At 38.8% G+C, this 17,758-nt stretch overlaps 1 protein-coding gene across 4 annotated transcripts in view; it reads right to left on the bottom strand.

Annotated features, from left to right (window-relative positions):
- Window positions 1-17,758, bottom strand: part of MAPK10 (mitogen-activated protein kinase 10) — a 162,576-nt gene that overhangs the window by 15,073 nt on the left and 129,745 nt on the right. For all 4 annotated transcript variants that reach the window (XM_086746327.1, XM_086746328.1, XM_086746326.1 and 1 more), the window contains 2 exons: window positions 10,012-10,194; window positions 7,699-7,823 (listed from right to left, as the gene is read on the bottom strand). In XM_086746327.1, the coding sequence (XP_086602453.1) occupies window positions 7,699-7,823; window positions 10,012-10,194 (308 nt within the window). The remainder of the gene's footprint in view (window positions 1-7,698; window positions 7,824-10,011; window positions 10,195-17,758) is intronic.

The raw sequence follows: 17,758 nt of genomic DNA on the forward strand, positions 1-17,758 counted from the left end.
GAATAGAAAGCAGCCACAGTCTTGCATAAGAATGTGACTTGGATACCGATAAGTAGGTATCTCTTCCATTCAAAATTACTTCTAATGCCAACAATATGGAAGGAATTAGACTAGAAACCAGGCAGTTAAAGCCAACACAGTTCCAGAAAACAATCGGCACAAGTGTTCTGAAATTCGATTTCCGAGCCACTCAGGTAGCAATGCTAAAGCTATTCTAATGCATGAGTCTAGGAATCCATTCTGTTCACAAACAATTTAAACATTTTGGGATAAAAACAGTGACATGCATATAGGCAGCATCACATAAATATTAGGGGAGACATGAAAAATAAAATATCAGAATTAGGATTTATTCACAGATCATCTCAATGAAGGATAGGAATGTATAGGAAATTCAAAATAAGGCAGCTGTGTAAATGAAAACAAAGTCTCAAGCACAGCATTTTCAGACAAGAAAACAGAGAAGCTAATATGTCACCAGGGAGATATTGAGATTATCTACAATAAATAGGATAGTCTATATGTGGAGGCAAGAGATATTAGAAATGTCTTCCTTCCTAAAAATAGAACAAGAGCACTTTGAGGGAGAAAAGATATTGTGCATCTCATTTATTCATGATAATAGTCCAGATGCTGTCATGCAGATAAAGTAAATATCATATCATGAGAGTAATAAACATAATATTTGTTTAAAAGTGGAACCGAGACAGTTTCTGCATATAACATAGAGGAAGAAGGACTGAAATTGACTGAAATATAAAACAGAGAAGTAAGGTCTGATTTTACCATTACACAGATTTCCTGTGTAATATTAGTAAATAATGCTTTTCCCCTTTGAACTCTGGTTTTCCTACATATTAATTAGGTGTGAAGACTGATAACAGATTTCAGCAGTTCCTAAAATCTTGAGAATTCCACACAATCATAAACACACATTATCTGTATGTTTTCTTGCTTATATTTTAGTTATAATTGAATATAGAATCTTAACTGTGAGTAAAACTATTCAAATTAATTTCTGAGCAATGACGTATGCTCTGGAGAATCTAACACTGTGACTTTATTATCAAGATCCTGTGGCAAGCTGAGTGTGCTCAAAAGAAGCTGGCTAACTAGGTTAGTATGTTAAGACATAAGAATATCCACTAAATCAAAAATCTAGCTTACCCACTCACTCCAGAGGTAAGCTCAAAAACTGTGCAAGGCCTTTTTCTAAACGTAAATGTGATGACTGTTTCAGAGCTATTGGAGGCTTTGGAGGTGGTTTGGTTTTATGCAGAAGTCTGTGGGAGAGTCGTAGCACTGTTTGTGACACCTCCTGCTGTTAGTGAATAGCAAGTACCACATCTAATAACATATCCTCTTCCTCTCTGTATCAGGGAATCACAACATGGCATTTAAGGATGGCCAGAAGAGTTTAATGCTGCTACATATCAGGGGGGAAAGGGTATTGCATTCCTACCACTTCCCATTTGTGTTACAGTCTTTGCCCATCAGAATGAGACATAATAGTTTTATTACCCCATACAGCCTGTGAAAAACCATAAACTTTCAACAGACTTATAAAAAGAGACTGTAACTGTCTCACTGGTCTGCTTTTTAACTGGACAGGGATGTTTTATTTGTTCCCCTCACATTCATAGTACTGTAAATCTGGGCAGATCTAGAGGGTTGTTACCACCAGGTTAAACTTTGACACCAAATTCTCTTATTCTCTTCACTTATTCCCTGAACTGTCTTCAGTGCTCTTCAAGGTCTACTCCAGCACACACTGACACTTCACGATACTGCAACAGCTCACTTCAAAATTCCTGTCACAGTAAATGCTGCCCTCCTAGGCCTCTGAACCAACTGAATACTGTACAACAGATGCCTAGCTGCTTTTGATGAAGCCATTTACTGGGGAGAAGGAGTGATCTAAGCAGACAGCTAAGTTAACTAAATCCCCCCCCCATGCTATACTGGTTGAAAACACCACCTTGTTTAATACCTCTGTATCCTAATTTCTGTATTATCCCTACTGTGCAGGGTTATTGATAGCTGAAGTAATCCTGCCTCATGTTACACGCTATGGGAGGAAGACAAAAAAAAAAAATCCCCCAAAACACCCCACTACTAAACCTTTAGTCACATGATGAAAGACTTCACTCTGTGGAAAAGTGCTTATCAAGTACTACAAAAGGGACTGTCCAGTGAATGTGGGCAGACACAATACAGTGCAGGCTGCTAAGTCCCAGTGGGACACTCAGGAAAAATAACAAGAAGTTAAGCACAATGCAAGTGACCAAAAGCATCTCCATCACTCATTTCTCTGTTGCTCTCTTGTCAGTTTTCCTGTACCCACATTTGCAGGGCAGTCTGTGAAAAAGCAGGGTTGCTTCATAAGCTGCAAATCCTAAAGGAGAATTAATTAAGATGCCAGCTAGTCCTCTGCAAACTTTCCCTAAGGAAACAGCAGAATATATGTCTTTGCTAGTCCATCCTTTCTCCCTCCACTCCATCCTTGCCTGCCCACTTTGCATTCAATAGCTAAGGCTCCTGTTGCACCTCTGGCACTTAGCCCAGAAAATAGACACCAGTCTCTGAAGCTGTGAGCTAGTGGGGTGAAGTGCTCATCTGGGAAGAGACAAGGCCCACTTGCAGAAGGCAAAGCAGAAACTGCGGTTAGTACATGTTGTCTGCAATACAGAAAGACAGAATGTAAAATCTGGCTTATGACTTCTCCTTTTGCAGGAATCAGCAGAGATATTACTTGAACTCTAATAGACAAGTACATGCCCAAATACAATGTACTTCCGTGTGTAAAGGAAAAGGAAGAGAAGAAAAGATGAAGAACACCACAGTACCTAGTAAGCTTCTGTGAAGTGCTCCTGATCCCTCTGCCTGTCCATCGTACCCAGCGTGATGTAATTCAGCTCGGGTCAGAATCCAGACAACAGAGAATTGAAGTGTTGAGCCTTTATTGAGACAAAGATGACCAGGTTTTTCTTAAATTTCTGCCTCTAAAGCTTTCTTCTCACACAGGAGAAAGAAATTTATGCACCTTGGATGAGACTAGTTGGACAAGCCAGATTCTGGCACAAGAGAAGACTCACCGAATGCAATTGTACAAAAAAAAAAAAAAAAAAAAAAAAAAAAAATTCACAGGCTCCAAACCAGCATGTTTGTAAATTGCAGGAGGAAGCAATTGCAAACTAGTAAGGCTCATTATTACCTCAAAGAAAATCCACAAAAAGAAGGTGAAAGAAAGGACCAATCTGATGCTGACTAACTGCAGCATTTCTAGTGAAATACAAAACACAAATGCCCACCTAAAACCTGTCTTAACAAAAGATCATCTTGGGGTAAAGATACGAGGGGACAAATGATTCAAAAATAGACAACACAGTAAAAACAGCACTTCTGAATTTCAGCATGAACTAAGTGAAGAGAATAGAAAACAAGAGTAAAACTAAATACTCAGAGAGCACAAATGCAAAATCCATTAACTAGTTTATCAGCTGAAGCAGCAAAGCATTAGAATGGTCCAGTCTTGTGATAACAAAAATATGAGCCAATACCTTTAAGAGACAGAGAAAAGTTGAACAAATGTTGCAAAGGGCATTTGTCTGAATAAGACTGGCTGCTGTGCTCCGCATTGGCTCAATCTCTTTCCATTACTTTACTGTTATGTAAGTTTGCAAGACTGTCATGGAAGTAAGAAATATCACCACTATCTTCCTTAGGTTGGAAATATTCCAGACAGGGAACACAAACAATTTCATGGAACTCACTACACACTGAGAACAGAAACTTTGTAGTAGCAGGCTCACCGTAGGCTGATACACATTTGTGTAAACCTTTTGTCAACCTGTTCCAGTCATGAGCACAGATCCTAAATCTGTCCCTGAATAATGGAAAAATGAGATTAAATGGTTTCAAAAAACTATTTAGACTGTGGTCTTTCATTTGCTTTTGTCCTTCATTTATAAAAGCTGCCTCCCAAGCACAGCTAAGATAGGTAGGCACAGGAAGCTGAGAACACACTGGGACAAACTCTTAACAGCATTCAGTGAACAGTTAATGATCAGTACACATTTCTCTACCTTTCCCATGAGGCATAGTTTGTGAACAAAAAGGACCTAAACTAGCAGCGTGAGGATTTCAACACACCTCAACAGTGCTTTGATCTAGAATTGTCTTCTGGTTTACATCTAGAAACAGGTTCAGCTGCAGAACAGAGGTCCAGTGGCTGATGTAAATACTGTTTCCACTTTCCAAAACATTTCCTAATGCCATTAGGGTCAGAGTCAGATTATTAAATGAATCAACAGAAGTACCTACCTCTCAAAGAGCTCATTTGTTGGACATTTTTTGTTTACTATTAGCTCCTACCCTGCTACAAAGTTGGCAAGATCTAACAAAAATACGTAAGATAACAGTCATTGCCCCATTGCCCTTGACATGCTTAATGTACAGCATTAGGAAATGTTTACTGAATTAGATGCTAACTCTTCAGCAACTCTAACAAGGCTCATACTTCAGTGAAGTATTTATTTGAGACAGATGCAAACACTCTTGTGATAGTAATTCACTTCTTTATCCAAAACCCTTAATAACACAAAATTGCAAAACCAAGTAACACAGTAGAACAAGGGAATCAGCATGATGCAGAGCCTGGGGCTCGTGGCACAATATAAACTACTGCACAAAACTGTAATCATTTAAGACATCAGATGTCAGCCCAGTGTTACAAGATACTCCAAAAAGTATTCTGGGTGTTACACTAGGTTCCCATGGTCTATGTCTGAGGTCTCAGACAGGCAGACACAACCTGTTGTGCACACCAACACAGCTTTTTCCGAAAGGAAACAAGTTACTTCGTGCTTGAAGCACTGAATCACTTGTGTTACCAACAAACAAGGTGATTACATACAGGTACCTTTCTGTCTTATAAAGAGCTAATGGCTGATCAGACACCAAGGGTTCAGCCGGAAGTGGCAAGTTGTAACACAGATGCACAATTAAAACTTCCTCTCCAGTGTAGGAACAATTACTCCTCATAGAGGCACTGCCAGTTAGTAGCAGTCCCAGAGCCTCAGGATACTCTTTTGAGAAAGAAGAGAAAGCCACCAATCTCCCATGAACCTGTTTGAGAAACTTATTCCATGATCAAGACAATGCTGATAAAAAACACAGATTGACTGCACATCAGCAGCTGAATCAAGAGGCAAAGAATATCCAACTGAGTGAAGTTTTCTCCAGAAAATAATTAGTAAATGATTCACAGCTAGCCACTGAAGGTGTATCAGCATGAACAGATGGAAATTTAGAATTTAATAAACTGTTAATTGAAAAAAGAAAGTACTCCAGTTTAACTTTCCCTCTGAAAATGAGATTGGAAAAATAATGAGTGTTAAGTGAAGCCAGGTTCTGTCCAGAATTCCTATCACTCTAACAAAATACAATTAATATTTATTAATCTCATGTTATTCTATTTCACTGCACACAACCTGAACATTCCTGGTTTTTAACCTACTGTGATCCCAAGAGAAGAAGGGTCCAGAGAGCGATTGCTGTCAAAGCCATTCAATAACATTTCATTGTCAAAGCACACATGACAAAAGCGTTAGTATGATTCTGTAGTGTATTATTGACAAGAAGATAAAACTTTGAAGCTAAGAGAGAGAAAGCAGCTAGGGATGCTGATGTTCAGTCCATGTTAACGACCCAATAACTGTGCAAAGAACTAGGTAGGTGAAGAGAACAGAGGGTTGTTTAAAAAAATGCAATTCAGTCAAAGATACAAACTACAAATAACTGCCACAACAGCGAGCATTTGAAGTTGAACATTTAAAGCTCCTATTCCTCCCTCACAGGGTGTCCTCTGTTCTTTGAGGTGTTATGGGAGCAATGACAGTTGGGTTTGCTTAACATCTTCTGTAGTCATTTACTGAGCAATGAAATGCAGCCAACAGTGAAAATGCAAGGAATGTGATTTGACAGCGTGTGGCACCACGTTTGTACAGGTATCTATGGTGACAGGAGGTGCGTGTGAGGGGCTAATGTCTCAATGAACCAGAACGTAATTACTGCAGGCTTCTGAGAGCTGATGGGCTCATTATATTCCAGACAATTCACCTGACATGCAAAAGGAATAATTACTATTCCGGTTTTACAGTCACGATCCAAAGAAAGAATGTGGTTTGCTCTAGATCACGTGAGGACTCTATGGTACAATCAGAAATTAAACCATTGTCTCTTCAGCCATAGATGTACCCCTGCTCTCTGCCTGAGTAATATGAGGTTCAATATCAGCTCTAATTCTAGGCCTGTGTGGCAAGTTTTTCCTTCTAAAGGGGCAATCGTATTATGACAAAAATTCAATCTCCGCTTCAATCCAAAATACAACTAAGAGCATATATTTGGAAACTGAGGAAATCGTTACATCGAAATATCCACTGTACCAAATTCCCTTCCTGCATCAGAAGTGGCTCTCCGTGGTTAAATTCAGAGGAGGAGCACATCTAAAGACAGACCCAAATCTGAGTTCTAATCTCAGAGCAGTTCCGTAAAACGGAGTTAAGAAATGCACAGAAATACAACAAAAGTGTCTGACAATGGAATGAGATCTTCAAGAGGGATGTGAAACTAAAATGTACATGCCAGGGGGTAAAATACTGCAGAGTATCAAATGTTTACACTTCAGACTGATAAACTTTATTGAAGAACACTAAACAGGACACAAAAACTAAAGGCTCTCTAGATAGCAGAACCATCCCCTATAAACCTCAGTAACTCTGCAAAAATCATACACATATTTGTGCATTCCGTTTACTTTTGAAGTTTACTGCACTTTCAAGCACACACACTGAATTGCAGCATATTGCTAAACAGCAGTGATTTAATTTTGAAAGGTTCAGGGTCTTAGTTTCCTATTGTGGGTAAGTAAGATTTCTAAACCTGTTGAAATACTGCGCTCTGTTGGCATACATTTCATACACAGCATTACAGAGAACACATCAGAATTTATACCTGTACCAATTATATCATGTCACTGAAGTGTCTACAGATTGCACTCATTCCTGTTAACACCAGCCTCATCAAGGTATACAGAGAGGTGCCTAGAGCATGCCAGGATTATAAGAAAAATTCCATTTCTGTTTGCGCACAGTGGACATGACACTGAACATTGACACTGGCCCAGGAAAACACATGAGCTCCTGCTTCATTTTAAGGAATAATTTATGTCCTGCTAAGATTTTTCTGAATCCCGACTACATGATTTTCTATTGTTTTGTTTAATTCTGCTGCCCTTCACAAATATCATTGAACACATAGATATGATGTGATGTTTGCTGTTTTCCACAAGGAAAGGTTTGGAGATAAAGATAGTATCTTTTGCCAGACACTCTTACATAGCTAGAAAAAACAGGTGAGCTACTGGGTTCAAAACCCTTTCTTCATGTTGCCTAGAAGAAAGCAGACAATGGCTTCATATGCTTGAAGTGTTTTTGCTTCTCCTGTCTATTGTCAGTTAATCTGACGACGAGATATATCCTGTCCCTACAGATACAGTTTCACGTAAATCCAAAACCACCACAGTCACAACATTGCTTCTTTATAGCATGCTCATTATCGAGCTGCTGTAAAGCAGCAGAAGTCTATGAATCATATCTGTGTTTAGCAGTCTGAAGTAAGGAATCACACCTCACTTACCGCCTCCACTTCTGCTGGGTCGTACCAGACATTAATGTATGGATGCTGTAAGGCTTCATCTACTGATATTCGCTTGGCTGGATCAATGACTAGCATCTTTGATAAAAGGTCCCTGGCTTGGCTGGCTAGAACAATGAAATCAGATAAACATAGTATTAGTACAAAACAATCACTGCCTCCACAGGAGGGTTAATTGGGTAGGAGAGTAACAATGACACAACTCTTTTAGAGATTGTTTGTGTGTGCTTCTGCCCCTTGCCTTGTTCTTCAGCAGCCATTTTTGGTCAGATTCATTAGGAAGGTGCCAACCTCATGGCTGCATACCATCAGTCTCCTAGCAAGCTTCAAGTGAGATTTTACACGTTGGATGCAGATTCCATGTAGAAGACTGAATAATATACCCAAGAAAAATGTGCTTGAGGTATCTGTATTATTGCTAGGATTAGAAAACAAAAGCTTGCGTGATGAAGTCTAAAATCACGGCATTACTAAAACAAAGCCTGAAACTTGCAAGTACTCTTATGGTGACTGAGAAAAACAGCCCAACTTTTCTGTATGTTTTAAAGTTTTTCACCCACCCTACTGGGATGCATTAAATATTTTAGTGAGGCATAGGTACCAGGCTTATTTTAGGGCATCCCATTAGAAGCAATAACATCAAATCTGTAGCCTGGGATCAACACATAATGGTACGGAAGTACCCTGGAACTGCTTAAGCCTTGTTTGTCTCAGATCACAAAGTCTAAATTAGTGGGACACATCATCCTCCACTACAAAAATGCACAGCCTTATATATACACATTGAGTTTTATGTTGCAACATTGATTTATTTTACCTGTTAATATAGCCCATTGTGCCGATCAGGCCACAAACTCATCCTTCTATTATCTAAACTGTTTTTACTCTTTAGTGTTAGTAACAAATATAATACCATCTAAACCCATGTAAAAAATTGAAAACAACACACATTTCTAGTATTACTATCAATGCGGCGTTCTAAGCTCTTCCATATGCTCAAAAGTATTTCCTGTGTAAATTAAAAAGAAAATGAAAGGAAAAAGAATGTAAGGAGATGTAAGTGCAAAAATATTATTAGGTATCTGATCAGATATGGGTGAGTAAAAGTAATATCTAATTAAACCATGAACATTACATTATGATGAAATATTTAAGCAGGGCATGGGGTGATACAATGACACACAAGTAGATTTTTTTTTAATGCACGATTTCTCTTCTGTGACTATATCTTCAAAACTGGCATTCAGTGTGCTCAAATGCATGTGCTGCCTGTTTCCATAAGATAACAGCACCGCCTGACAATAATTTCTATTTATTAGTTCCAAATCCAAGAAAATTCCATTATTGAATTTTATTATAATACAAGTATAAAATTCCATGTATCCAAAGGCATCTGCTCAGACCTTTCACTTTGCTCCCAGAGCTGAGACAGCAGCCTTGCTATGAAAGAGTTGTTAATTAGAAAGTATTCTGGATAATGTAATGACATGCAAATTGCAAGCCATTGAAAATGATTTCATGCCTCCATCGTAAGCGGCTCCAAGTACTCAAGTGGTGCAGAACTGATATACAATACAAGTTTGCGGGGGTTCCAGAGCTGTGATGAGAAATCCTTTCCACATTAAACACATATTAATCACTCTTTCTAGCTGAAGGTCAATGTCCTGTTTAAGTAAAACAAGACTTCAACACATGATTAAAGTCATTGCAACTTATACTTTACAGGGGTATATCTAGTCACACCATAGTTAAGTTAGTGCACTACTTCACATTTCCAAATTGACCCACAGCATTTTACAAAAGAAGAAATCCACTCTTAGCAGATACTAAACCTCAGCTACTTCATGACCATTTTGGCTGACTTTGCTAGTACCTTCCCGTTGTCCAGTAAATGTAGAGCTAGGAGGCAGGCGTCTGGCTGAACTGGTATTTTTCACCCAGAACAACACAGTGCAAGTGCTGAGATCTCCCAATGGAAGTTCTACTGTTCCTTTGTGTTACAAGTTTAAGAATGAGAGTAAAGGAGCACCTCAGACCCTTGTGGTACAGAAACAGCACACAGAACACCACGGGGATACACTTAACGCATCAGTGATAATGTGTGTTCCCTTGGCAGCCCAAGCACCAGGGTCTCCAAAAATCTCCAAAAGCTGCCTCATGTGTGCACAAAACCCACACAGTCATTCATCTCTGCAATGAACTGCATTAAAAGGGAGTGCAACTAGAGATAAGAAAAACTGGAAAAAAAGGTAATTGAATTGCAGTTGTTGAACCACGTCCCTTTGTCAGACATACCTTTCAGTTTGTTGTGTTCCGAGTCAGCTGGGAAGAGAGAGTCTGGAAAAAGTTTGGGGAAAGTGAGGCCAGCGTACTTGGGTCTGTTCTCAACGTAGTTCCGTACCGTCGGTTGCAGCTTCTTCATGAATTCTGGACAGGGTGTTCCCAGCTGCTCAATAACTTTATTCCACTGATCAATATCTGAACATCAGTAGTTAAGGAAAACAAAACACAAACCCCAGTGTAGTCTCCTGATGTATCTATTTGAGTGTTCTCTGGGAATCCTCAGAGGTGTTCAACTTCACAACATCTTTACAGTCACTATCTTTTTTCATCATTATGCCTCCAGGTCCTACAGCCTGCAAAGGGCAAAGCTCTCTCTCACAACCATACCTGAGGGCATTGTGCAAGCCTAAACCCACCGCTACCACGGGAAAATACCCAGCTCCCTCTCTTTGGGTCAACTCTTGTTATCATTTTTAGTTTTGACTTGCACTCCCTTTTTTACGTGCAGGTAATGGCCTCTGTGTCACCTTGGCTACACAGGCAGAGCAGGGGAGAACAACGTGCTCACTTGCCCCTCCATGCAGCCTGTGGAGATGCAGCTGGCTCAAAGGAGTTCTGCATGGGACAGAAGTCAGCTTCAACTCATCTACTTTGCGCTTGTATGTCTGCTCTCTCCACTAACTTTATTGGTGCTAATTTTGCTAAAACAACACAACCAGCAACCCCTCAAATGCAATTTGTTTGATTATAAGAATGCACTGGGACCCATTTTCTGTAGACAACCGATGCCTCAGGTACAGACAGATGTTTCTCTTTAAGCGCAAATCTGATGGCTACATTGCTAAACTGTTACTGACTAATAAAAACAGGCTCTCATGCTTAAAAAGAAATTGTATTAAGGCAATTTGTACTGAGCTTTTTTATTTTTTTTTGTTTTGGTGTTGATTTTTTCAGTTTTCTTGAGATAACAATTAGGCACCTGGTAGGTGTTATGTAGCTCTTCCAGGCATGTTCAGAACAAGCCTTACAGTGCCAAGAGAAAAAAAATCCTTAAGCAAATGTCTATAAAAGCAGTACCATCTCTAAATCACACGGTCTAATTCACAGTGCTAAGTATCTGATGACAATATTAAAAAAAAAAAAGGAAGAGTACATGCAGCCATGGGTACATTGATGCTAAGAAATGTGATTAAGAGTTTCACTAAGAACATATTGGAAATAAAAAGCTTTTACAAGACAAACATTCAAAGCATTTCAGCACAGAGATATTTTTAAAAATTATTCTTCTGAGTTATTATTGTCATGAGTGTCATAAGTGTGGAGGAGTTTCCTAAATAACAAAGAGAGTTCCTCACAATCTAGGAGAGAAGTTAGGTCAACGGGATTAAGGAAACAAGAAAAAAAATAAAGTCAGGCAAAAACCAGCTCTTTGGTGCAGTAGCAATTTCAGATTTTAAAAAAAGTGTTTTAGTTTAGGAAAATGGAAACTTAGTATTTTCACATACCTTAAAATTCAAGACAGACCTAATTTGAGTTCACCTCAACTGTCTTATTTGAACAAAAATCAAATAATTCATTTTTAAAATGCAGCTTTACTAATCAAAAATGTTTAAAGGACCGAAAACATTTTAAACATACGCTTTAAGAATGGTGAAACAGTATTTTGAATGGTTTTAATTTCAACTGAAAAAGGTTCCTAAAGAGAGCAGTGGTCTGGGAAAGATTTTTCTGAATAACTTTCATTTTTTAAACTAAATAAAAGATTTATGTAGAACAACCCCTCCCACATACACACTCCATAGGTTGTATGTATCTTGTGTTGTCCATGAAAAATATATTTTCTCAACAGGAAACTGAAGAATTGCAACAACAATAAAGTTATCCAAGACTATAGCTGATCAAAGAGTAGCCCAAATATTTCATTAAACATTTTATTATAAAATAAAGTGTTTTGACATTTTAAACTTATATTTGAGTTAACACACCTCACTGTTTGCTGGCTGGACTATTTCAGAAACAGCTCTTTCTGAGGAACTTGAAAATACAGTGTGTGCAAATGCTTTGCAGAGAAGAACAGCAAATACAGAAATGAAAGTGCTGTTAGTTGTGCCAAGAGAAGCTAAATGGGTGAGAAAGCCAAGCTATAAAAGCATCACTGGAAGCATTACCTGTGCAGATTGAGTGAAGGCCATGTGATAAACAGGGAGGGCCAAGCACAGAACTTGCTTCAAAGCAGACGTCAGAAGCTTCTGCTTGTACAGAGCGGGTTAACCATCTCTCAGGCATTTAATGAAGGCCGAAAAGAGAGAGATCTTGGGGATTACAGAATGTTGTGGGACTTAGACATCTTGAGAGGAAGGATGTAGTAAGACGCTCTGGATGTGTGTGATAAGGGAAGAAGAGTAAAAAAAGATCCCAGAATAGGGCCTACATGGTGGGAACCAGTGTCAATGGTGACGGAGAGGGGAGAAGGAGGCTCCTCAGACAACGGGCCAGTGCCCACTGCACACATTTCTTCTAAGCTGACAGAAAGGCTCTCACTAAGAGACAACAGACAAGAGGGCTACCACCCATGACCAGAAGATTTTAAGTGATGGAAGAAGCTTCAGAGTCATCTGTGCAAAGACAACAAACAAAGCCAAGGGAGCTGGCAGAACCACCATGTTCCACTCTTTGACTAACCTTGATTTGCAGGAGGACAGCACTGGAGCTTTTGCAGCCCCGGCTTGCACCAAGGGCCAAAAACGTCAGGCTTTACATCACAGCAACTTCAGGGACTGGTTTTCAGTAACTGAATTATCTGAACGGATAATCGTGATTCTTTCCTGTATTATTGCTGACTTATGTTGCTCAAATACTGCCAAAACCCTTGAATAAAATATATTCATTTGCTCTTCATGTATATCTACACACACACACACACACAAATTGACGTGACGGAGCACTCAGGACCTCTTTCTGTCCTAATAATAGCAATAGCAAAACCATGCCCAGCAATAGCAGGTGGAGACGGACCATTTTTCAGTCAAATGGACTCATACATTTTTTGTCTAGTATTGTTTCTCCACTTACCTAGGCCTTGCTAGCCCTGGATTACATTCTGAGATCCAATACATGAAAACATGCAAGAATGTAAAAACGTTCTTGTTGAATACTGGTCTGGCTCCATTTCATTGTTACATTTTATACAGTCACCAGCTGTAATGCATCTGTGGTGCAACTGATGATGAGATGTATCCGTCACGGTACAAGACTAAAAAAAAAATTTTGAAAAAAATCTACAGTCTACTTTTTGAAGCAAAGAGAAGCAGCTTTCCGTAGCTGGCAGTCAGAATTAACTTCAGCAATTCTGCAGAAAACAAATGTTATTACGGAACAGTCCTAATGTGAATCAAAATCTACTGTAGGTTACATTTACCAATGAGTGATGGTAACTAAGGATGATATTTGCACACCAAGTGAAAAAATGGTTCTATGAGTTAATGGATCACATAACTGACAGAAATTTCTCAGTCCAAAAAAGATTGACCTGCATTTTGTGAAAAAAAAAAACCAACCTTAAAGAACAAGAACTTCTGGTAACAAAAGACCCTGTTTTTCCCCCTTGAAATTAAGCAAGTGTTGGACAGACTGGAAGTTGGAAAGAATTACAAACCACAACTCTGGAAGATGATTAAATGTCTGCTTTAAAGCTGTCCCTTGCCCTGAATAGGATCAAGGAAAATATGTCAACTATACACAATAGCATCTGTATGATCTAAGACAAAAGAAGGGATCTAACCTGGATTTATTAGTTTGTCCCTGGCACTAACACTGTGGCACTTTTACTAATTTTAAGATTGCCAAAGTTACAGCAAAGAAACTTATCTAAGAAAATAGTTCTAAAATGTGTATCTTTTGAATGAAGGTTTATCATTGAGTAAGGCCTCAGGTTGCCTCAACCTTCCCAACTCCCTTTTCTCATTGCACTCTAATTCTCTCCTAAGGATTGTTCTCCTTCGCTTTCTAAATACTTGGTTATTTCCTTGGAAAATGATCAGGATCTGAACTGCAGATTAAGAAATGGGTTTTTTTTCTAAAGCAAATGCACAAAATTTCTAATGGGAAAATAATATTTTGAATGCACAATAAAGTATTTATATTGGAAAAATCAGACTTCACAGTGAAGTCATATATTTAGAGGTACAGGCTGAAAGTTTACCATTACTTTTGTTCCTGTTCCCATTGATGCAAAGTGTGCATTGATGCAACATATTTCAGAAGCATGAATTAAGGACCACAGGTTTGTTCCTTCAGTTGCAGTCCTGCAGACTTTGGTTTAATTACATGTCTGCAAATATTCAGACAAATAAGGAAACAGAGCTTGGCTATAAGGGGAAACTTAACAATACTTCTTTGTCTCAATCAGAAAATATTAAAAGCATTTCTACAGTTGCACAAATTAATAGCTTGTAATTAATTAATCACCAGAGACCAAACATTGCTTTTCCACACTACTCCAAAGTGTGGCTGTGCTAGAAAAGCCTCGTCCCAAAATTCACCTCAAGCAGTATCTGTGGACTGTGATGTGGAAAAAAATCAGTAATTTTGCTCAAATGCCTGTTTATAACAGGTTTTGGAATTGTGCTGGATGGTGGTGGTGATGGTGGGGAGTCACGCTTCCTTGCCCAGCGTACTGGACTCCGTTTCCTTCACCTGTTCAGCAGCACATCTACACCAGCTTTACTGTACCGGAACAGGATTTGCTCTTTCTGGCTAAATGTGCTGCTTCTGGAGATGATTAGGAGCAGGGCATGTCAAATCTTGCTTTTGTTAAGGTAGGCACAACAAAAACAAAATGGACACTGAGCTCTTCCTTTGGCAAGTTCATCTCTTTTCAATCTCAAAATCTTAAGGGAGCCAACTTCCTGATAGTTTTCTCCTTAAATGTGCATGTTCCACCAAGGAAAACTAACTGCATTGCTTCAGGTACAAATTTTTCAAGCTCCTGAAATCAGAATAATTACCATGAGCAGCTCTGTATTTCCCTCCTCAACACCAAATTGTCGCAGAAACTGTAAAGCTGATAGCTCAATTCATTTTCATTTCTTTAAACTGGACCTTTTTAAAAAAATAAATCTGTTAATAAAAACCAAACTAATCAACTTCACTGTGACAGACATCAGTGTCAGTATTTTTTCCACAGTCTCAGAATTCACATACTAATGTCAGTACAGCTTAAAAAAAAAAACCAAAAAAAAAAAAAACCACAGAGAAGAAATTGAAAACACTAGCATCTGACAAGAGAGCAAGTGTAGTGTTTTTTGTGCCAAGGTGAATGCTTTGAGAAGCACGTGGCATTTGTAAAAACTAGACTGAAACAGAAAATATTTTGCAAGTTTAAGAACAGTAGTTGCTGTTTATATGCTATAATAGAATATATGGTAATAACAAAAATAACATGTAGCACATATATAAATTACTTCAAAAGATTACCACTGATCATTGGGAAGTTAGGAGACAGCAGTGTTGCTCGTGTAGCTGTCATTAACCCTTTGGCTGCATATCTATGATGAGACTTTGACTAAAATTTTCAACTGTTTTTTTTTTTGTTTTAGCTAGCACTTCATTCAGTTGCTGAGCATCTTTGCTCACACGGCAGCAAGCAAATCAGTTCTTAGTGGATGGTCCAGATATTGCAGCGCAGGATTGCAATCTTGCCCTTGGCTCACCGTTTCCCTTGTGGATGTCTCCTCATCATTGCAGTTTGTAGTGCTCCAGGTTGTTTTTAGGCTTCTAGAACTTTTTGTCATGGTACACTTCTGTCTTTGTAATGTGTACAGCTGGATGCATGATGATCATGTACCTAGCCTAGGAGGCAGCCTATAAACATTAGCATTATTAAATAGCTTCTAAATGAACTGTAAAATGGTGCATAAAACCCCTATACCCCAATCGCTGTGACACACATAATGTGATTGCTGTTGTAGAATAAGGCTTTGTAAGTGATAGCTTGTATGGCCATATGTGATTTATACTAAGAGAAGGTGACATCTCACTAACCTTACATCTCTCTACTGAATATACACTTGTTTCCTTAAGCATTCCCAACGACAGGATCTAAAAGCACATTCTTCCTTGCCTGCCCAAAATGCATTCAGCAGTTTAAAAAAAAAATCCATGTATATCTACCACTTTCACAGCTCATCAGAGGACTAAGGCACCTTCTTAATTCCTTCAGATAATTTACGCAGTGGTGAGAAAAGAGTTCCAGTGTCCCTCACAAAATTTTGAGAAGAACCCATGGAACAAGGGTCAACTCATATGAACAGTCAGCTTTCCAAGTTGCTCCTGAGGCAACACAGCTAACCATGTTGCAGTTTCCTCCTTGCTCAAGGCACAGGTGTATCCACGCTTCAGTATAATAATTTCTCTGTAAGTAGAACTACTGCTCTCAATTTTGAAAATAAGTTTCATATAACACCAAAAAAAAAAAAAAGCTTTAGCTCACAATTAACTGCATCATACGCATACACCAAAAATGGTACAGAAATAGTAAAATTTCAAGGATCAGTAAAGATCATGGGGATTCTGGACAATGCAAAGCATTCACTCACAATTGGAGTTTAAAAAAGAATAGAGGTGGATTCTGTTCTTAGCTCCACCCAAGAAATTTCAGTGAATTAAAATGGGTTAATGGAACAGAGCTGCAGCCTAGGTCTGCACTCCACTCTGGAGTTACTCAAAGGCCTTTCCTATTTTTCTGCTTGTGAATTTTCCACAACCATGTAAGATCGCTTTGTTTTGCTACAGAAGCTGTTTCAGCTAGCCAAATGGACCACCTGGTTCTGTGAACAGAAACAGTAACGAACGACCTATATTCCTTAACCGCTGGAAAATGGGAAACAGTAAATGTTGCAGTCAAATACATGACTGACAGTGCATTTCTAATGAATATTCAATCTTTCTGTTTCAAAACTGCATTTCAGAGTTATTTATGCATAAAAATTGACACAAATTAGTATTAAATACTCTTCAGATTACAGTGTGGTTGTGAAATGAAGCACTGCCTGTGAAGAAAAAATTGCTGATAACAAATTCTGGTACACTGCCAGTCTTAATCCGTTTTACATTCATTTTATGTCGAAGAGGAAGCTTTTTTGTTTGGTAAAGAAACAGATTTCTAATTACTCCTGCCCCTTTTACACTTAAATGCATCCTTAAATATGCTGCCCTCAAGCTCCTAGGACCCATAGTCCCTGCTGATGGAATTATATAGCAGCACATCTCCGTCACACGTCTGAAGAAATAATCTTTTTTTTTTTACAGAAGTGCCAAGCATTTTCTATGTAGATTTAAGGAAGAAGATGCCACGAGGTTATCAATCTCAGCAGGCTGGGTCTGCCCTTGCAACTTTCTCACTGGTTTTCAGCTGCAGAGGGGCACAGGAGCCAGAAGTGCCGAACCCCTGCCAGCGGCTGCTCAGCAGCAGGGAGGAGGTGGAAGGGGATGGATTTGGAGAAGAGGTGGCTTTCACGGGGTGCTCAGAAGCCTGGAAGAAAGCAACAGCATCTTTCTGTGTTCACAGAACAGATCCTCATGGAACAGCAGAAGAAAAGCAGAGCGGTACAGAAAACATAGTGCAAATTTAGTAACATATTATAAATATAAATGAAGAATGTGAACTCAATTACAGAACGATCCCAAACAAATCAGCAGCTGGTAATGCCAATTTCTGTGGGGTTATTGCAATAATAAACAGCACATAGTGGTTTAATTA

The sequence above is a fragment of the Chlamydotis macqueenii genome, chromosome 4, assembly GCF_036417535.1.
Source record: "Chlamydotis macqueenii isolate bChlMac1 chromosome 4, bChlMac1.mat, whole genome shotgun sequence".
Classification (NCBI taxonomy): Eukaryota; Metazoa; Chordata; class Aves; order Otidiformes; family Otididae; genus Chlamydotis; species Chlamydotis macqueenii.